Source organism: Manis pentadactyla, chromosome 3 (genome assembly GCF_030020395.1).
Source record: "Manis pentadactyla isolate mManPen7 chromosome 3, mManPen7.hap1, whole genome shotgun sequence".
In the NCBI taxonomy this organism is placed as follows: domain Eukaryota; kingdom Metazoa; phylum Chordata; class Mammalia; order Pholidota; family Manidae; genus Manis; species Manis pentadactyla.
Window position 1 is genome coordinate 109,898,633 of NC_080021.1, and position 17,892 is coordinate 109,916,524.

At 36.5% G+C, this 17,892-nt stretch overlaps 1 protein-coding gene across 10 annotated transcripts in view; it reads left to right on the forward strand.

Moving 5' to 3' along the window:
• MLLT10 (MLLT10 histone lysine methyltransferase DOT1L cofactor) overlaps nucleotides 1-17,892 on the forward strand; it is a 288,476-nt gene that overhangs the window by 189,624 nt on the left and 80,960 nt on the right. For 9 of the 10 annotated variants that reach the window (XM_057498271.1, XM_036880905.2, XM_057498272.1 and 6 more), the window contains one exon: nucleotides 17,113-17,365. In XM_057498271.1, the coding sequence (XP_057354254.1) occupies nucleotides 17,113-17,365 (253 nt within the window). Of the gene's footprint in view, nucleotides 1-10,541; nucleotides 10,571-10,881; nucleotides 10,939-17,112; nucleotides 17,366-17,892 lie in introns of all 10 variants that reach the window. The other variant, XM_036880903.2, reaches the window with a different exon arrangement.

The following is a 17,892-nucleotide window of genomic DNA, read 5'->3' on the forward strand; positions in this document are numbered from 1 at the left end:
ATGTTCATGGATTTTCGAATGTTGTGCCAATCTTGCATCTCATAGATGAATCCCACTTGGTCATGGTGTATGATCCTTTTGAAGTGTTTTTGAATTTGGTTTGCTAATATTTTGTTGAGTGTTTCTTCATCTACGTTCAGGGATATTGGTCTGTAGTTTTCTTTTTTTTGTAGGGTCAGTGCGTAGTTTTGGTATTACGGTGATGTTGGCTTCATAGGATGAGTTTGGGAGTATTCCCTCCTCTTCTATTTTTTGGGAAACTTTAAGGAGAATGGGTATTATGTCTTCTCTGTATGTCTGATAAATTCCAAGGTAAATTCATCTTGCCCGGGGTTTTGTTCTTGGGTAGTTTTTTGATTACCGCTTCAGTTCCTTTGCTGGTGATTGGTTTGTTTAGATTTTGTCTTTCTTCCTTGGCCAGTCTTGGAAGGTTGTATTTTTCCAGGAAGTTGTCCATTTCTTCTAGGTTTTCCAGCTTGTTAGCATATGCGTTTTCATAGTATTCTCTAGTAATTCTTTGTATTTCTGTGGGGGTCCATCGTGATTTTTTCTTTCTCATTTCTGATTCTGTTGATTTGTTTTGATTCTCTTTTTTTCTTAATAAGTCTGGCTAGAGGCTTATCTATTTTGTTTATTTTCTCAAAGAACCAGCTCTTGGTTTCATTAATTTTTTTCTATTGTTTTATTCTTCTCAATTTATTTATTTCTTCTCTGATCTTTATTATGTCCCTCCTTCTGCTGACCTTAGGCCTCATTTGTTCTTCTTTTTCCAATTTTGATAATTGTGACGTTAGACTATTCATTTGGGAGTGTTCTTCCTTCTTTAAATATGCCTGGATTACTATATACTTTCCTCTTAATACTGCTTTTGCTGCGTCCCACAGAAGTTGGGGCTTTGTGTTGTTGTCATTTGTTTCCATATATTGCTTGATCTCTATTTTGATTTGTTCATTGATCCATTGATTATTTAGGAGCATGTTGTTAAGCCTCCATGTGTTCGTGGGCCTTTTGCTTTCTTTGTACAATTTAGTTCTAGTTTTATACTTTTGTGTTCTGAAAAGTTGGTTGGTAGAATTTCAATCTTTTGGAATTTACTGAGGCTCTTTTTGTGGCCTAGTATGTGGCCTATTCTGGAGAATGTTCCATGTGCACTTGAGAAGAATGTGTATCCTGTTGCTTTTGGATGTAGCGTTCTATAGATGTCTTATTAGGTCCATCTGTTCTAGTGTGTTGTTCAGTGCCTCTGTGTCCTTACTTATTTTCTGTCTGGTGGATCTATCCTTTGGGGTGAGTGGTGTGTTGAAGTCTCCTAAAATGAATGCATTGCATTCTATTTCCTCCTTTAGTTCTGTTAGTATTTGTTTCACATATGCTGGTGCTCCTGTATTGGGTGCATATATATTTATTATGGTTATATCCTCTTGTTGGACTAACCCCTTTATCATTATGAAATGTCCTTCCTTTATCTGTTGTTATTTTCTTTGTTTTGAAGTCTGTTTTGTCTGATACTAGTACTGCAACACCTGCTTTTTTCTCCCTGTTGTTTGCATGAAATATCTTTTTCCATCCCTTGACTTCTAGTTGGTGCATGTCTTTGGGTTTGATGTGAGTCTCTTGTAAGCAGCATATAGATGGGACTTGCTTTTTTATCCATTCTGTTACTCTGTGTCTTTTGATTGGTGCATTCAGTCCATTTACATTTAGGGTGATTATTGAAAGATATCTACTTATTGCCATTGCAGGCTTTAGATTCGTGGTTACCAAAGGTTCAAGGTTAGCTTCTTTAGTATCTTACTGTCTAACTTAACTCGCTTATTGAACTATTATAAACACTGTCTGATGATTCTTTATTTCTCTCCCTTCTTATTTCTCCTCCTCCATTCTTGATATGTTGGTTTTTTTATTTTGTGCTCTTTTGTGTTTCCTTTGACTTCTTTTGTGGGTAGTTGATTTTATTTTTTGCCTTTAGTTAGTATTTGATTGTTTTGCTTTCTTTGCTGTGATTGTATTTTCTCTGGTGACATCTATTTTGCCTTAGGAGTGCTCCCATCTAGAGCAATCCCTCTAAAATACCCTGTAGAGGTGGTTTGTGGGAGGCAAATTCCCTCAACTTTTGCTTGTCTAGGAATTTTTAAATCCCTCCTTCATATTTAAATGATAATCATGCTGGATACAGTATTCTTAGTTCAAGACCCTTCTGTTTCATTGCATTAAATATATTATGCCCTTCTCTTCTGGCCTGTAAGGTTTCTGTTGAGAAGTCTGATGATAGCCTGATGGGTTTTCCTTTGTCGGTGACCCTTTCTCTCTCTCTGGCTGCCTTTAATACTCTGTCCTTGTCCTTGATCTTTGCCATTTTAATTATTATGTGTCTTGGTGTTGTCCTCCTTGGGTCCCTTGTGTTTGGTGTTCTGTGTACTTCCGTGGTCTGATCGCTTAGTTCCTCCCTCAGTTTGGGGAAGTTTTCAGCCATTATTTCTTCAAAGATACTTTGTATCCCTTTTTCTCTCTCTCTTCTTCTGGTACCCCTATAATGTGAATATTGTTCCATTTGGATTGGTCACACAGTTCTCTTAATATTCTTTCATTCCTGGAGATCCTTTGATCTCTCTCTGTGTCAGCTTGTCTGCATTCCTGTTCTCTGATTTTTATTCCATTAATGGCATCTTGCACCTTGTCCATTCTGCTTTTCAGTCCTTCCAGAAATTGTTTTAATTCTGTATTTTCCCTCCTTAGCTCTTGCATATTTCTCTGCAAGTCCATCAGCATGGTTATGACCTTTATTTTGAATTTTTTTTTCAGGAAGATTGGTTAAGTCTATCTCCCTTCTCAGGGGAGGTGCCCTCTCAGGGTAGAATGTCTGTGTGATTCTGATCTGAATCAAATTCTTCTGCCTTGTCATGGCGATAGATGTAGTAGTCGTGGGCAGTTGGCGTGTGTGTCGGCTGGGAGAACAGAGACCCTTCCCGCTTGCTCCTCTCCTTGTTCTCCTGGGAGAATGGCGTCCCCTAGCGGCTTGTACTGGGTAGCTCACTCAGACTGGGTCTCTGACTCTTGCCCGGGTCGCTGTGGATGAAGCTCTGTGTGGCTGCTGTGGGCTTGGCCCGTCTAAGGTGCTGCCCTGCTATGGCAGGGCCGCGCTGGACGGGGAATGGGAGGGAGGCTGTGTATCACCATGAGGGTTCTCAGAGCTGTGCTCCCGCCCATGGATTTAGGGCGCCGAGAGTTCCCTGGGATTCCCAGCTGTAAGGCTCCTGTCCCTTTAAGACTTTCAAAAAGCACTTGGTTTTCTTTTGACCCAGGGGCACCGCCTGTGGCAACCTGCTCTCAGGTTTTACTGTTCCCTTTCCCTAGTATCTACCACACCATGCACTGTGTGTCTATGCTCCCGGTGCGGATGGCTAGGGCTGGGTATTTAGCAGTCCTGAGCTCTCTCTCCCTCCCTGCTCTGACTCCTGTCCTCCCACCGGGAGCTGGGGTTAGCAGCGCTCAGGTCCCCCTGGGCTGTGGCTTGTATCTTACCCGCTTCATGAGGCGCTGGGTTCTTACAGCTGTAGATGTATTCTGGCTGTTGTCCTGTGTCTTCTGGTCTCTCTTTTAGGGATAGTTGTATTTTCAAAAATATATATGGTTTTGGGAGATTTCCGCTGCTCTACTCACTCTGCCATCTTGGCTCCTCCCTCCTATTTTTAGTTTTTTGAGGAGCCTCTGTATTGCTTTCCACAATGGTTTCAACAGTTGACATTCCTACCAGCAGTGCAGGAGGGTTTCCATTTGTCAGCACCCTAGCCAGCATTTGTTTTTTCTTGTCTTTTGTATAGTGGCCATCCTAACTGGGGTGATATCTCATGGTGGTTTTAATTTGCATTTCCCTGATAATTAGTGATGTGGAGTATCTTTTCATGTGCCTCTTGGCCATCTGAATTTCTTCTTTGGAGAGGTTTCTGTTCAGGTCCTCCCACAAGTTCTAATCAAGTTATTTGTTTTTTGGGTGTTAAAACATATGAGTTCTTTATATGTGTTGGATGTTAACCCCTCATGAAATAAATCATTTGTGCATATATTCTCCCATACTGTAGAATGCCCTTTTTTGTTCGTTTTTTTGTTTCCCTTTCCCATGGAGATTGGTCCAGGAAAACGTTGCTCATACTTAAATTCTAGAGATTTTTGCTTATGTTTTCTTCTGAGAGTTTTATGTTTTCATGACTTACATTCAGGTCTTTGATCCATTTTGAGTTTTCATTTGTGTATGGAGTTAGACAGTAATGCAGTTTCATTCTCTTAATGTAGCTGTCCAGTTTTCCCAACACCAATTGTTGAAGAGGCTATCATTTCCGCATTGTATATTCATTGCTCCTTTATCATATATTAATTGACCATATATGAGTGGATTTATACTGGGCTCTCTATTTTGTTCCATAGATCTATGGTCTGTCTTGTGCCAGGACCAAATTGTTTTGATTTCTGTGGCTTTGTAGTAGAGCTGGAAGTCAAGGAGCTTAATCCGCTCAGCTTTGTTGTGCTCTCTCAGAATTCCTTTGGCTATTTGGTGTCTTTTGTGATTCTCTATGAATTTTAGAACTATTTGTTCTAGTTTGTTGAAGAATGCTGTTGGCATTTTGATGAGTATGTATTGAGTCTGTAAATTGCTTTGGACAGGATGGCCATTTTTACAATATTAATTCTTCCTATGCATGACCATGGAAGAGATTTCTATTTATTGGTGTCTTCTTTAATTTTTTTCATGGGTGTCTTGTAGTTTTCAAGATATAGGTCTTTCACCTCCTTGGTTAGGTTTATTCCCAGGTATTTTAGTCTTTGGATACAATTGTACATGGAGTTGTTTTCCTGATTTCCCTTTCTGCTAAGTCGTTGTTAGTGTATAGGAATTCATCAGATTTCTGTGTATTAATTTTGTATCCAACTTTGCTGAATTCAGTTATTAGTTCTAATAGTTTTTTTGGTGGATACTTTAGGGTTTTTTATGTACAATATCATGTCATCTGCAAACTCCTTCCTTCCCAATTTGGATGCCTTTTATCTCTTTTTGTTGTCTGATTGCTGTGGCTAGAAGTCTCCGGTACTTACTGTGTTGACTAAATGTGATGAGAGTGGGCATCCTTGTCTTGGTCTTGATCTTAGAGGAAAAGCTTTCCATTTTTCAGTATTTAAGTATGATATTGGCTGTGGGATTGTTGTTTATAGCCTTTATTATATGAGGTACGTACCCTCTAGAACCATTTTGTAAAGAGTTTTTATCATTGAATGGATATTGAATTCTGTCAAATGATTTTCAGCATCTACTAAGATGATCATGTGGTTTTTATCCTTTTTGTTAATATGGTGGATGATATTGATAGATTTTTGTATATTGTATTATCCTTGCATCCCTGGGGTAAATCCCACTTGGTCATGATGGATGATCTTTTTGATGTATTTTTTAATTCAGTTTGCTAATGTTTTGGTAAGGAGTTTTGTTTCTCTGTTCACAAGGCAGATTTTTCTGTAATTTTTTGGCAGTGTCTTTGTCTGGTTTTGTTGTATTAGAGTGATGCCTCATAGAATGAGTTTGGAAGTATTCCGTCCTCTTCTACTTTTGGAAGACTTTAAGAAAGATGGGTATTAGCTCTTTAAATGTGTGGTAGAATTTGGCTGTGAAGCCATTTTCACATGGGAGTTTCTTTTTTGTGAGTTTTTTGATTACCAATTAATTTCATTGTGGTAATTGGTCTGTTCAGGTTTTTTGTTTTTTTCCCAGGTCAGTCTTGGAAGGTTCTATTTTTGTAGGAAGCTTTACATTTGTTCTAGGATGTCCAATTCATTGGAGTATAATTTTTCATAATTTTGTCCAATAATTCATTATATTTCTGTGGTGTCCATTGTGATTATTCCTTTTTAATTTCTGTTTATGTGTGTACACTCTTTTTTTCTTGATCAGTCGGCTGCAGGTTTATGTGTTTTGTTTATTTCCTCAAAGAACTAGCTCATGGTTTCATTGATTCTTTCTATGGTTTTAGGCTTCTCAGTTTTATTTATTTGTGCTCTGATCTTATTTATTTATTTATTTATTTATTTGAGAGGGCATCTCTCATATTTATTGATCAAATGGTTGTTAACAACAATAAAATTCTGTATAGGGGACTCAATGCACAATCATTAATCAACCCCAAGCCTAATTCTCAACAGTCTCCAATCTTCTGAAGCATAACGAACAAGTTCTTACATGGTGAACAAGTTCTTACATAGTGAACAAGTTCTTACATGGTGAACAAGTTCTTACATAGTGAATAAGTTCTTACATGGTGAACAGTGGAAGGGCAGTCAGTCATATCACAGAAACTTGTGGTTTTGATCACGCATCATAAACTATAAACAATCAAGTCAGATATGATTCGTTTGATTTATATACTTGATTTATATGTGAATCCCACATTTCTCCCTTATTATTATTATTATTTTTTAATAAAATGCTGAAGTGGTAGGTAGATGCAAGATAAAGGTAGAAAACATAATTTAGTGCTGTAAGAGGGCAAATGTAGAAGATCAGGTGTGTGCCTATAGACCAAGTGTTAATCCAAGCTAGACAAGGGCAACAAAACATCCACGGATGCAGAAGATTTCTCTCAAAACAGTGGGGGTGAGGTTCTAAGCCTCATCTCTGTTGATCCCCAATTTCTCACCTGATGGCCCCCCTGCGGCTGTGCCTGTCTGTGCTCTGATCTTTATTATGTTCCTCTTTCTAATGACTTTGGGCTTCATTTGTTCTTTTTTTGTAGTTTCTCTAATTGTGTGTTTGGGATTATTCTTGTTTCTTGAGGTAAGCCTGTATTATTGCTGTATACTTTCCTCTTAGAACTGTCTTCACTTCATCCCACAAGTTTTGGGCTGTTGAGTTTTTGTTTTCATTTGTCTTCATGTATTGCTTCATTTCTACTTTAATTTGGTCATTGATTCAGTGATTATTTAGAAGCAAGTTGTTTGGCCTCTTTGTGTTTGTAGGGTTTTTGTTTTCTTTGTGTAATTGATTTCTGGTTTCATGTCATTGTGTTCTGAGAAGCTGCTTGATACAATTTCAGTGTGTTTGAGTTCACTGAGGCTCTTTATGTGTCCTAGTATGTGATTTATTCTGGAAAACGTTCCATATACACTTGAGAAGCATGTGTGTCCTGCTGCTTTTGGATGGAATGTTCTGTAGATGTCTGTTAGTGCCATCTGTTCTTACATGTTGTTTAGTGCCTCTGTCTTATTACTTATTTTCTGTGTGGTAGGTCTTTTATTATGAGTAGTGTGTTAAAGTCTCCTAAAATGAATGTGTTGCAGTCTGTTTTCCCCTTTAATTATGTTAATATTTGCTTTACATATGTAGGTGCTCCTATAATGGGTGCGGAGATTTATAATGGTTATATCCTATTGTTCGACCAACTCTTTTATCATTATGTAATGTTCTTCTTTGTCTCTTGTTACTTTCTTAGTTTTGAAACGAATTTTGTCTGATAGAAGCACTGCTACTCCCACTTTTTTCTCCCTGTTATTTGTATTAACTCTCTTTTCCATCCTTTCACTTTTATTCTGTGTCTATCTTTGGGTCTGAAATGGATCTCTTGTAGGCAGTGTATACATGGATTTTGCTTTTTTAATCCATTCTGCCAATCAGTGTCTTGATTGATGTATTAAGACCATGCTAATTTAAAGTGGTTATTGATAGACATGTACTTATTGCCATTTTAGTAATTGTTTTCTGGTTGTTTACATATCTCTCTCCTCTCTGTTCCTTTTTTCCCTTTTATACTTTTCTTATTACTTGATGTATTTCTTTAGTGTTCTGATTAGTTTTTCTTTCTTTTTTTTTTCTCTGTTATCTTTTGTAGGCCTTAGTTTTGTGGTTACTTACCAAAGGTTGAAGTATAGCTTCCTTACTATCCAACAGTCTATCTAAAATTGTTGATTATTCTATTTCAAACACAATCTAGAGGTAGATTTTCTTTTCCCCCTTCTTCCTCCTCCTCCACACTTTATGTATTAGGTGTCATATTCTGCACTTTTTGTATCCCTTGAGTGATTTGTGAACAGTTGATTTAATTTCATATTTGCTTGGTACTTAATTCGTCTACTATGTTTACTGTGGGTTTATTTTCTCTGGTGACAGCCGTTTAGCCTTAGGAACACTTGCATCCAGCGCAGTCCCTTTAAGAAATCCTGTAGGGCTGGCTTGGTGGTGGTGAATTCCTTCAACTTCTGTTTATCCGAAAATTGTTTAATCCCTACCTCAAATTTAAAAGATAATCTTACCGGGTAGAGTATTCTTGGTTGGAGGTCCTTCTGTTTCATTACATTAAAAATATAATGCCCCCTCCCTTCTGGCCTGTGGAGTTTCTATTGAGAAGTTTGCTGGTAGCCTGATGGATATCCTTTATAAGTACTCTCTTTTCTCTATCTGGATGCATTTAGTACTCCTTGTGCTTGATCTGTAACATTTTAATTATGATGTCTTAGTGTTGTCTTCCTGGGATTCCTTTTGTTAGGGGCTCTCTGTGGTTGCATGACCTAAGTGTCTATTTCCTTTCCCAGCTTCAGGAAGTTTGCAACAATTATTTCCTGAAGGAGACTTTCTATCCCTTTGTCTCCATCTTCTCCTTCTGGTACACCCATCATGTGAATGTTGTTTTGTTTGGATTCATCACCCAGCTCTCTTATTTTTTCATTCCTAGAGATCCTTTTTTCTATTTTTTAACTTCATTTTTGTTTTGTTTTGTTTTTGTTTTACTCCCAAATTTCCAGGTCACTTACAGTTTTCAACCTGTGGGTGTCCACTGTTAAATCTCCCTATTGTATGTTTCATTTCAGATTCTGTATTCTTAACTCTGTGTAGGTCTTTTGCAGGCAGGTCTTCTATCATTTTGTTGAGGTACTCTCTGAGATCTTGAGTGTTTTTCTGTAGATCCATGAGCATGTTTATGACTGGTACTTTGAAGTCTTTATCAAAAAGATTTGTGATTTCAGTTTCATTCAGCCCTTTTTCTGGTGTTTTGTCCTGCAGCTTTGTATGGAACAAATTCCTATGCTTCATTTTTTCAGTGTGTCCTATGGAGTAATAGTTTTGTTTAGGTGTTACCCTCTAGTGCTCAGAAGCACAAGACACTTCACTTTCCAGTGAGGGAGCCCCAGCTGTTAACGTGCAGTGGGCAGGTCACCTTTCTATCTGGCTTGTAGTGATCTGATTTCAGGTGGGCTGTTTGCTTCTCCGTGTCTGTGTTAACAGCACAGTCTCTGTTGCAGTTGCTGTGGACAGGGCCTCCCTCTGCTAGGGCTGCAGTAGTGGTGAGGGCTGCAGTGTTTACGGGGTGTACAGGCTGCTGTTTGTCTGCCCAGGCCTGTTGTGTGGGATTGGCTCCCCCAGTGAGAAACGAGCTTCCAGTGCTGGCTCCTGCAGACAGTTCCTTGACTGGGCTGAACGAGGGCCCAAAAAGCTGGGAAGTTTTCCTCTGCCTACCCAGAGCAAAGTCTGACACCACTGCCAGGCTAAGTGGACTATCCGCGTGCCACGTGGAGGAGCCTCAGGGCTTTCTTGCCAGCGAGGGGGATGGGGTGTCTCACGCTCCCGAGTATTCCCAACCTGTTGGGCTGAGGGCAGTCTGGGGAGTTAATGTCCACCTCCCTTTCTCTTGAGCAGAGAGCTTCATGTAACCCTTGCCCCTCTGGCACCCCTCCTGCTACTCATAAGTCTTTCAAACTGCTCACTTTGCTTTTGTCTCAGGGTCAGTAGAGCATGCCTGTTCTCCACAAGTTGCTGGAATTTCTGCCTTTTCAAGTGTTCCACCTGTTTTTGTTGCCCAGTCCCACTAATCACCAGAGCACCATGTAATGTGGGCTCCTGTTCCCGGAGCAGATCTCCAGGGCCAGGTGTTCCACGATCCTGAGATCCTGCTCCCAACCTACTCCATTCCTCTTCCTCCCTCCTGTGAACTGGGATTGGGGAAGGGTTTGGGTACATGTGGATTTCAACTTTGCCACTTTACCCTTTTCTATGAGGTGTTCCCTTCCCCAGATGTATGCAGACAGTTCTGCAGTCTTCTGGTTGTTTTCAGGTTTAGTTATATCTGTTGTATTTTCATGTTTAATGTGTTTTTGGGAGGAAGTGTTGTTGGGTGGAAACCTTGCCTTCTTATTCTTCCATCTTTTTCCCAGAATTGAAAATTTCTATTTTCATACCTCCAGCTCTGAGATTGTTTCCTCAGCCACATACACTTACTAGTGGGTTCATCAAAGGAATTCTTCATTTATGTTAAAGTGTTTTTGATCTCAATCATACCTTTTTTATTCTTCCTTAGAATTTCCTCTTTCTGCTTGTTAATATCCATCTGTTCTTGCATGTTGTGTAATTTTTACATTATATCCCCTAATATATTAATTATAGCTTCAAAAATGTCTGGTCTGGTAATTCTGATAGTCTTGCTGTATCTATCTTGGCTTCTGATGCTTGTTCATTCTCTTCAAATTTTCGCCTCTTCACATGTTTTTACAATTTTTTTCTTTGAAAGCAGGTAGGATGTACTGGATAAAAGGAACTGTGGTAAGTAGGCCTTTAGTAACGTGGTGGTAAGGTGTCGGGTGGGGGAGCATTCTGTAGTCCTATGATTAGTTCTTACTCTGTTGGTTGGCCTGTGTCCCTGGACTGTGAACCTTACAAGTGGTTCTCACTCCCACCCTCCACATTACTTTAGTGGGCCAGGATGCTGCTGGGTTGGAGTTGGGTATTTCCCTTTACCAGGCACATTAGGCTTTGATATAATTATGCTGTTGTAAAATAGCATATACTGAAGGCAGGCCTTGCAGAATACCTTGGCATATTTCAGAATTGTTCTTTTCACTCTACCCTTCTAGAAGCCTGAGTCTATTTTTTCTGATATTCACGATGAAGACCTGGTAGAGCTCCTGAAGGTAAAACTCCAAAAAGTTTTACGGCTCCTGTTTTGACTGAGTCCTCCTGGAGGTTTATTTCTCAGACTTGTCCACACTAAGCCTTCAACAATTTGTCAATTATGTCTGAGGTTTTCCTACACTCATACTGGTTCCCATGGAGATTTCTGCTTGGGTGGGTTGTGATTCTCTGTATCCATCTGTCTACTTACAGTTTTGGGGTTAGTGATTTGCCCTGTGATCTCATTTCTCTGATGGATTGAAGAAGAGTTACTGAGTTTTTCAATTTGTTAATTAGTCTTTCACTTATTAGGACAGAATGAAGACTTACAAGTTCCTTACATACTAGACCAGATTCCAGAAGTGCTAATATGGGTATTTAATGCTACAAACTTTGTTCTAAGCACTACTTATAGATGTTTTCATGTTGTATTTCTTTTTTCATTTAAACAAATACCTTGTGGTTTCCTTCTGATTTCCTCTTTGACACATGGGTTACTTAAATGTGTGTTACTTACTTTTGAAATATTTGGGAACTTTCTGCATATCTTATATTTATATATTTTTTAATCGAAGTATAGTTGCCTTATTTCAGGTATACAACAGTGATTCAACATTTATATACGTATCTTGTTGATTTGTAATTTGTGTCATATTTATAGTTATATATTGTATATCATATATTTATATTCCTTTTACAGTTTTTGTGATTTTGTTTTAAATCACAGAGAACAGATTATCTTGTTTAATGTTTTGTGTACTTTTCAAAAGATTGTACATTCGGTTGTTGAATGTAGTTTTTCTGTATCATATAGGTTGAATTGATTTATATTGTTCTCTATATCTTTACTTTTTTTTTTTTTTTTGGGGCTATTCTGTCAGTTATTGAGAAGAGAACATCAACCTCTTAAAACTCCAATTATGGATTTTGCAGTTTCTCCATTTTCTCTAGTCTGTCAGTTTTTGCTTCATTTATTTTGAAGGTCTATTCAGTGCAGAAGCATTTAAAATTTTTTTATTTTCCTAATGACTAGGCTGCTTTATTGTGGTAATATTCCTTGTTTTAAAATCTACTTTGCCTCATATTAATATTATGAATTTAGTTTTCTTTTGATTTGTGTTACACTGATATTTCTCTTATACTTTTAATGTCTTCATATCTTTATATTTAAAATGGGTTTCTTATAGGCAGCATACAGTCTTGAGTTTAAGAGAATTTAGTTTTAAATCACAGAGAACATAGATTATCTTGTTTAATGTTTTGTGTGCTTTTCAAAAGATGGTATATTCATTCATTCTGTTCCTGTTGAATGTAGTCTTGTTGAATCTCTGCCTGCAATGGGGTATGTAGAAAATTTACATGTAATATGATTATTGATATGGTTGTATTTTAAATCAGTTCCTTGCTAACCCTTTTATTTTGCCCATCAGTTCTTATATGCTTTTTTCCTTTTTCCTTGAAAATTTCTTATATTTCCATTTTCACTGATTAATAATAATTCTTTGCTGTATTATTTTATTGTTTGATTTATAATATATATGTTTAACTTGCTGAGAGTCTGCCTTCAAATGATACTGTAACATTACATATATTATATGAGATCCTTACAGCTATATACTTCCGTTCCTTTGGCCTTTGTGCTATTTTTGTCATGTTTTAAGTTTTTTGCATATTTTTGAACCTTACAGTTGTTTTTAGTTTTGTTCAAAATCACCAATTACCTTACAAAGAGACTTTAATAATTAAAAAGTCTTTTATATTTACCCATGTAATTACTGTTTCAAGTGCTCTTAATTGCTTTATGTAGATCCATGCTTCCTTTGTTGTTTTCCTTGTGTCTAAAAGACAACCCTTAGTATTTATTGTAGTGTTGATCTGCTGGTGATTAGTTCTTTCAGCTTTTTTATCTGAAAAAGCAATTATTTTGGCTTTGCTTTTGAAAGATATTTTAGCTCGTTACAGAATTCTGGGTTAGTTTGTTTAATACATCAATGATTTGCTGTTCTGTTTTCCAGCTTGCATTGTTTCCATGAGAAATCTATTCTCATCTTTATCTTTTTTTTCTTAGTACATAAGGCATTCCTTTTTTTTTCTTTTTAAATTACTTGACTGCTTCTATCATTTTTTCTTTATTGTTGATTTTTAGTGATAAGCAATTTATGATGTACTTTCATGGAGTTTTCTTCTTCGTGTTACCTGGGCTTGTGGTTAATTGATCTGTAGGTTTAGTTTTAATCAAGTTTTGCAATTTTTCTGCTGTTAAGTATTTTTCTTTTTGCCCTCCCTCTCTCCTTTCAGTACTCCAATAACATGTAAATTAGGCTACTTAACATAGTTGCACAGCTCACTGAATCCTCAGTCCCTCTAAAAGTCTTCATTCTTTCTGTGCTTCATTCATGTTTGACAGTTTCTGTGCTGTATTCTTAAGAATTGGATTAGTGATAAACTTATGGTTTTTGAGGTACAGTTGAATAGCACATAATTTAAAAAATAGTTTAGCAAGCATTTTTGTGTTTCATCATGTTGGTGGAAGGCCCAGCAATTGGTTGTTTCTTTTCCCCCAGCCTCCTTCTCCTGAATGTGGATTATAGAGTTTTGTAGAATAATCTAAGGTAACAATACTTTAAAAACAAACTGCTCTGTAAGTCTGGGAACAGGAAATCCCAGGGCAAAATTCCTCTAAAAACCAAAATCCGTCAAAGGGAGAAATAAAGTTTAAAATCCACTTATTGCTTACAAACTGCAGTCTGGGAGACCTTCTCTCTTTCCTGCTCCAGCAGAAGCAAAACCAGCCCTCCCCTCACCTCTCAGGTACAGATAAGCCCTCTTTGCCCACGTAATTACCCACCGATACAGAGATGAACTCTCCACCCCTGAGGAATGATGCAAATGCGCTAAAGCCATACTTCTTTCCACCTCTGAGTGCCTATTGATATGCAGATATACTTAAGCGAGGCAAGATATTCTGGAAATATTACAATTTTACCCACATGCTCTTTTTTTTATTTTGTAATATACGGTCATTGTTTAATTCTGAGTCTAATTTAAAATTTTTGTTTGAAGTAGGAAATGTTTTATTCCTAATTAGTGCTGTTTAGTAGGCATATTGATGTTCTATCTTATGTGAGGACTGATAAGTATAGTTAGACACAAAACAAAAATCATACACATTTTAAAAGATTAAGTTGCTTTAAGTCACCATATGGACCAAAGTATTCATGTACTTCTTTTTAGACTTTCAGTATGGCCACGTATCTGGTTTTAGCTCTGGTGGAAAGGGGAAAAAAAAATCCCTCTATTTTGTTCAATTGAGTACCAGTTGAAGTATTTTGCATTTTTATAGGTCAGTTTAAGTGAAAAATATTTATGATTAAGCATTACAGTCACTCAGAGCAGTGAAATGCTCATACTGTGAAAGTTATTTAGGGTGTGGAACTTAGGAACAACAGGTTTGTGGTGTTAGGCTCACTTACTGTGTTTCTTTCAGCCCTTCACTATTATCCTCTCTTTTGACCTTTCTCTACTGTCTTGATTTTGAATTGATTATATGTTTGTAATGGAATTCCACAACACTGTATTATTTCAATAGTATATTATGGGAGAAATATTCTTAAATTAACTTAAAAAAGTGGAATTAAGGTAGAGGTCTCTGAGTAAAACTTATGTAGACCTTTTTTACCTTTTTGTCATGTATAATTTTTTTTAAGTGCAATATTCAGTTAAAATTTTTTTCCTTACTGAGAAATCTGTGATAACTTTTGAAACTTAAAAAATGTCAAACTTAAAAAAAAAATGTGTTACAGTTTGATTAGTGTGACTTTGTCATTGAGATATTCTCAATTTTCATTTATTGCTTTCTTTGTAATAACTTTTCTTCCAAGTGTCATGTTTTTGATGCTGGAGTTCTTGTTTGCAGAGTCAAAGAATGAACTTAGCAAACACCCAAGGTAGGAGAGCCTGGCTTTTATTTAGAAATAAAGTGACAGGAAATTGCTCCTGGCTCATGCCAGGAGGGGACAAGAGAGCCCAGGGTGGTACATTGTCTAGGGGATTTATAGGCAGTTGAGGATTTGGGGGAACTGAGGGCTTAGGGTGTGAACTTGTACCACCTGCCCTGCCCTCAAGGTGGGCAGAGTTGTTGTCTGTTTGCTAGGGCTGTTTACAGTGAAGTCCTGGGTTATGCTGAGATACCCTTGCAGAACACTCAGACATTCCAGGCCAAGTTGCTCCTGGCCTTTTGCTCTTTAACTGATCTCATTGAAGGTGTACTGTATTCCTAGTCTGGTATCTTTACCCTAGAGAATTAGTGTGACCTTGACTTTGCATAATGCTTAACACAGAGTTTTGATAGGGACTTCTTTACATTTTTACATTGCTCTGATTGTGAATATCCTGCCTTGCTTTTTCCAGAGGGCCTCACCCTACTCTGACTATACCCAATGTCTCATTTTCACTGGATTTCTGGACATATTTATATTTCAGAGATAAACAAGGATATTCTATTAAATGAATGAAAAAATTGGCTGACCTTAATTTAGATTGGTATGTCAAAGCAAATAGTACATTTCTGTTTTTGGTACTCCACCCAGTTCTATCTCTTTTCCTTATCTGATACGTGGACAAAGTACATGAATGAAGAACAGCATCAGTGTATTTTCTTTAGATGACTTTTAAACTTCAGTAGGGTCATATGTAAGTGGGATGGAGAATCTCAGGATCAACTAACTTGAATTAATGGAAAAATATTTGAAAAGTGAAGTGGGGTGGTTTCCAGAGTGACCTGCTCAGCATGGGAAAGGTTCATATTTCTAAGTAACCCAAGAAGTTGAATCAGCTTAAATATGATTGACTTGTTAAATTAGAGTTTGTTTTCTCCTGAAACTTAACTTTGTAAACTTGTTCTTATTTGTGGATTATAGATTATTAGAATAGTGGTTAGTTTGTTTTTATGAGATAATGTCTCATATTTGATAATGGAAATCTGTTATTGGCAGTGAGATGATGTGGGGGCAACATTAGGGGACAAATAGCAGAAAAGTAGTACTAAAGAATAATTTGGTTTTCAAAACATTTGAAACCTTCTGTATTCCTCTTTTTGAACATTAATTTTGCTAAAAATGCCGACCATTTTGAAATGTGATTTATTGACCACTTTATTTTTCAAATTTATCTAATGCTTTGTATTGAGTGGTAGTTAAATGAGAAAGTTCAATTTGTGTAGTTTCATATTTTTCATTTGTATTATATCAGAGATTCAGATAGATGTATTAGAAAAACACTTATTCAACAGAAATTTAAAACTTTTTATATATTCTAGGCACTGAGTGAATTTAACAACCACCCCCACCCCTGCTAAAAAAAAACCCTGATCCTTTGGACCTTACAAACATTCATTTCAAAGCATGTTGATTAATGTATACCTGTTATAACACATTTTTCACATTTTCGTAGTCATTTAATTTGCTGTTATTTGCACACATTTTGTATTAAAATGATTATTAAACACTATAAACTGCTTAAACAAATACTTGTCTCTTCCATTTTTCTCTAACATATAGATCTAGGGTATGATTGAGAATCAATTTTAGGATACAATAATACTTGAAATTTTTGGAAGTCTTAACTGCAAAATATAACTGTTTCTTCAACTTAATCATGGGAAGAAATTATTTGTTTCAGAGCCTTTAATATTTCTGTTTTGAAAAGCAGCCTTCACTTGAATTTAAGAAATTCTTGTTCTGACCTATGCTAGGTTCTTATAATCTTAGGGTTATCCTCTCATGAATTTGTAACACATTACTTCTAATTGTTGCCTTTGTGCCAAACACTGAAAGCTAGTTTTAATTTCATGACTAGAAAAGTAGTATGTTCTTGTTGAAAATTATGTTGCTTGGGAAATAAGTACCTTTACTTACCTTATGTCACTGAATAAATATGACTAAGACTAATATGTACTTTTATTCATTGCTGAAGTTTGATGCTCAAACAGCCATACTGTAAATTACGTACACTAAAAAAATGCTTGTAACAGACTTTAAATTGTTCTTACATGATTTTCTTAGGTGGACTTACTTATAACTGAAACTTTCATATATTTATCTTGCAAGTGTAATAACTATTAATGTGCCATCTTTTTTTTCAAAATGTAATCAGTCCTTTTTCATTTCACTTCCCTTTCTCAATCACAATGTTAGACTTACACAAGCACTAGCAGCAACTCTATATCTGGATCATTGAAGCGCTTGGAAGATACTGCAGCACGATTTACAAATGCCAATTTTCAGGAAGTCTCTGCGCACACAACTAGTGGAAAAGACGTTTCAGAGGCAAGAGGGTCAGAGGGCAAAGGGAAGAAATCTTCAGCTCACAGCTCAGGTCAAAGAGGAAGAAAGCCTGGTGGAAGAAATCCAGGAACCACTGTGTCAGCAGCTAGTCCTTTCCAGCAAGGTATTAATTATGATGTTTTAGTTAAAGTATTTGTTCTAATGATTAATAGTAATTAAGTTTTGTAAAAGAATTTAGTTTTTATTTATATGTAATGGATCGTTGGAGTTTTTTTATGATTACTTGCTGTGGTTAGATTACTTCAATGACTAGTGTTCTTTGTTAAAATGTTTCTGGGACCTTTGCTTCCTTTTAATATTATGACATCTGTTTCCAAAGTTGAACTGTAATTTTAATGTTTAAATAGATGTGGAATAAAGATTAAGTTTGGGGAGAAAAACAATAAAAAGCTGTAGTTTTCCTTTTTGCTCTTTACAGTCATTCTTTTTCACAAATTGTTTTTATTCACCATTCCTAATTAAACACTAAAACAGTTAAGGTATATATATTTTAGTAAGTAAACAACTACTGTGCAATTTTTAGGGGATTTAAATAGTTGCTCAGTAAATAATAGTTTATTATTAATGCATTTATTATAAAGCTTGAAGTTAAAGTATAATTTTGCTCAGCCTACATATTTTGTGATAAGG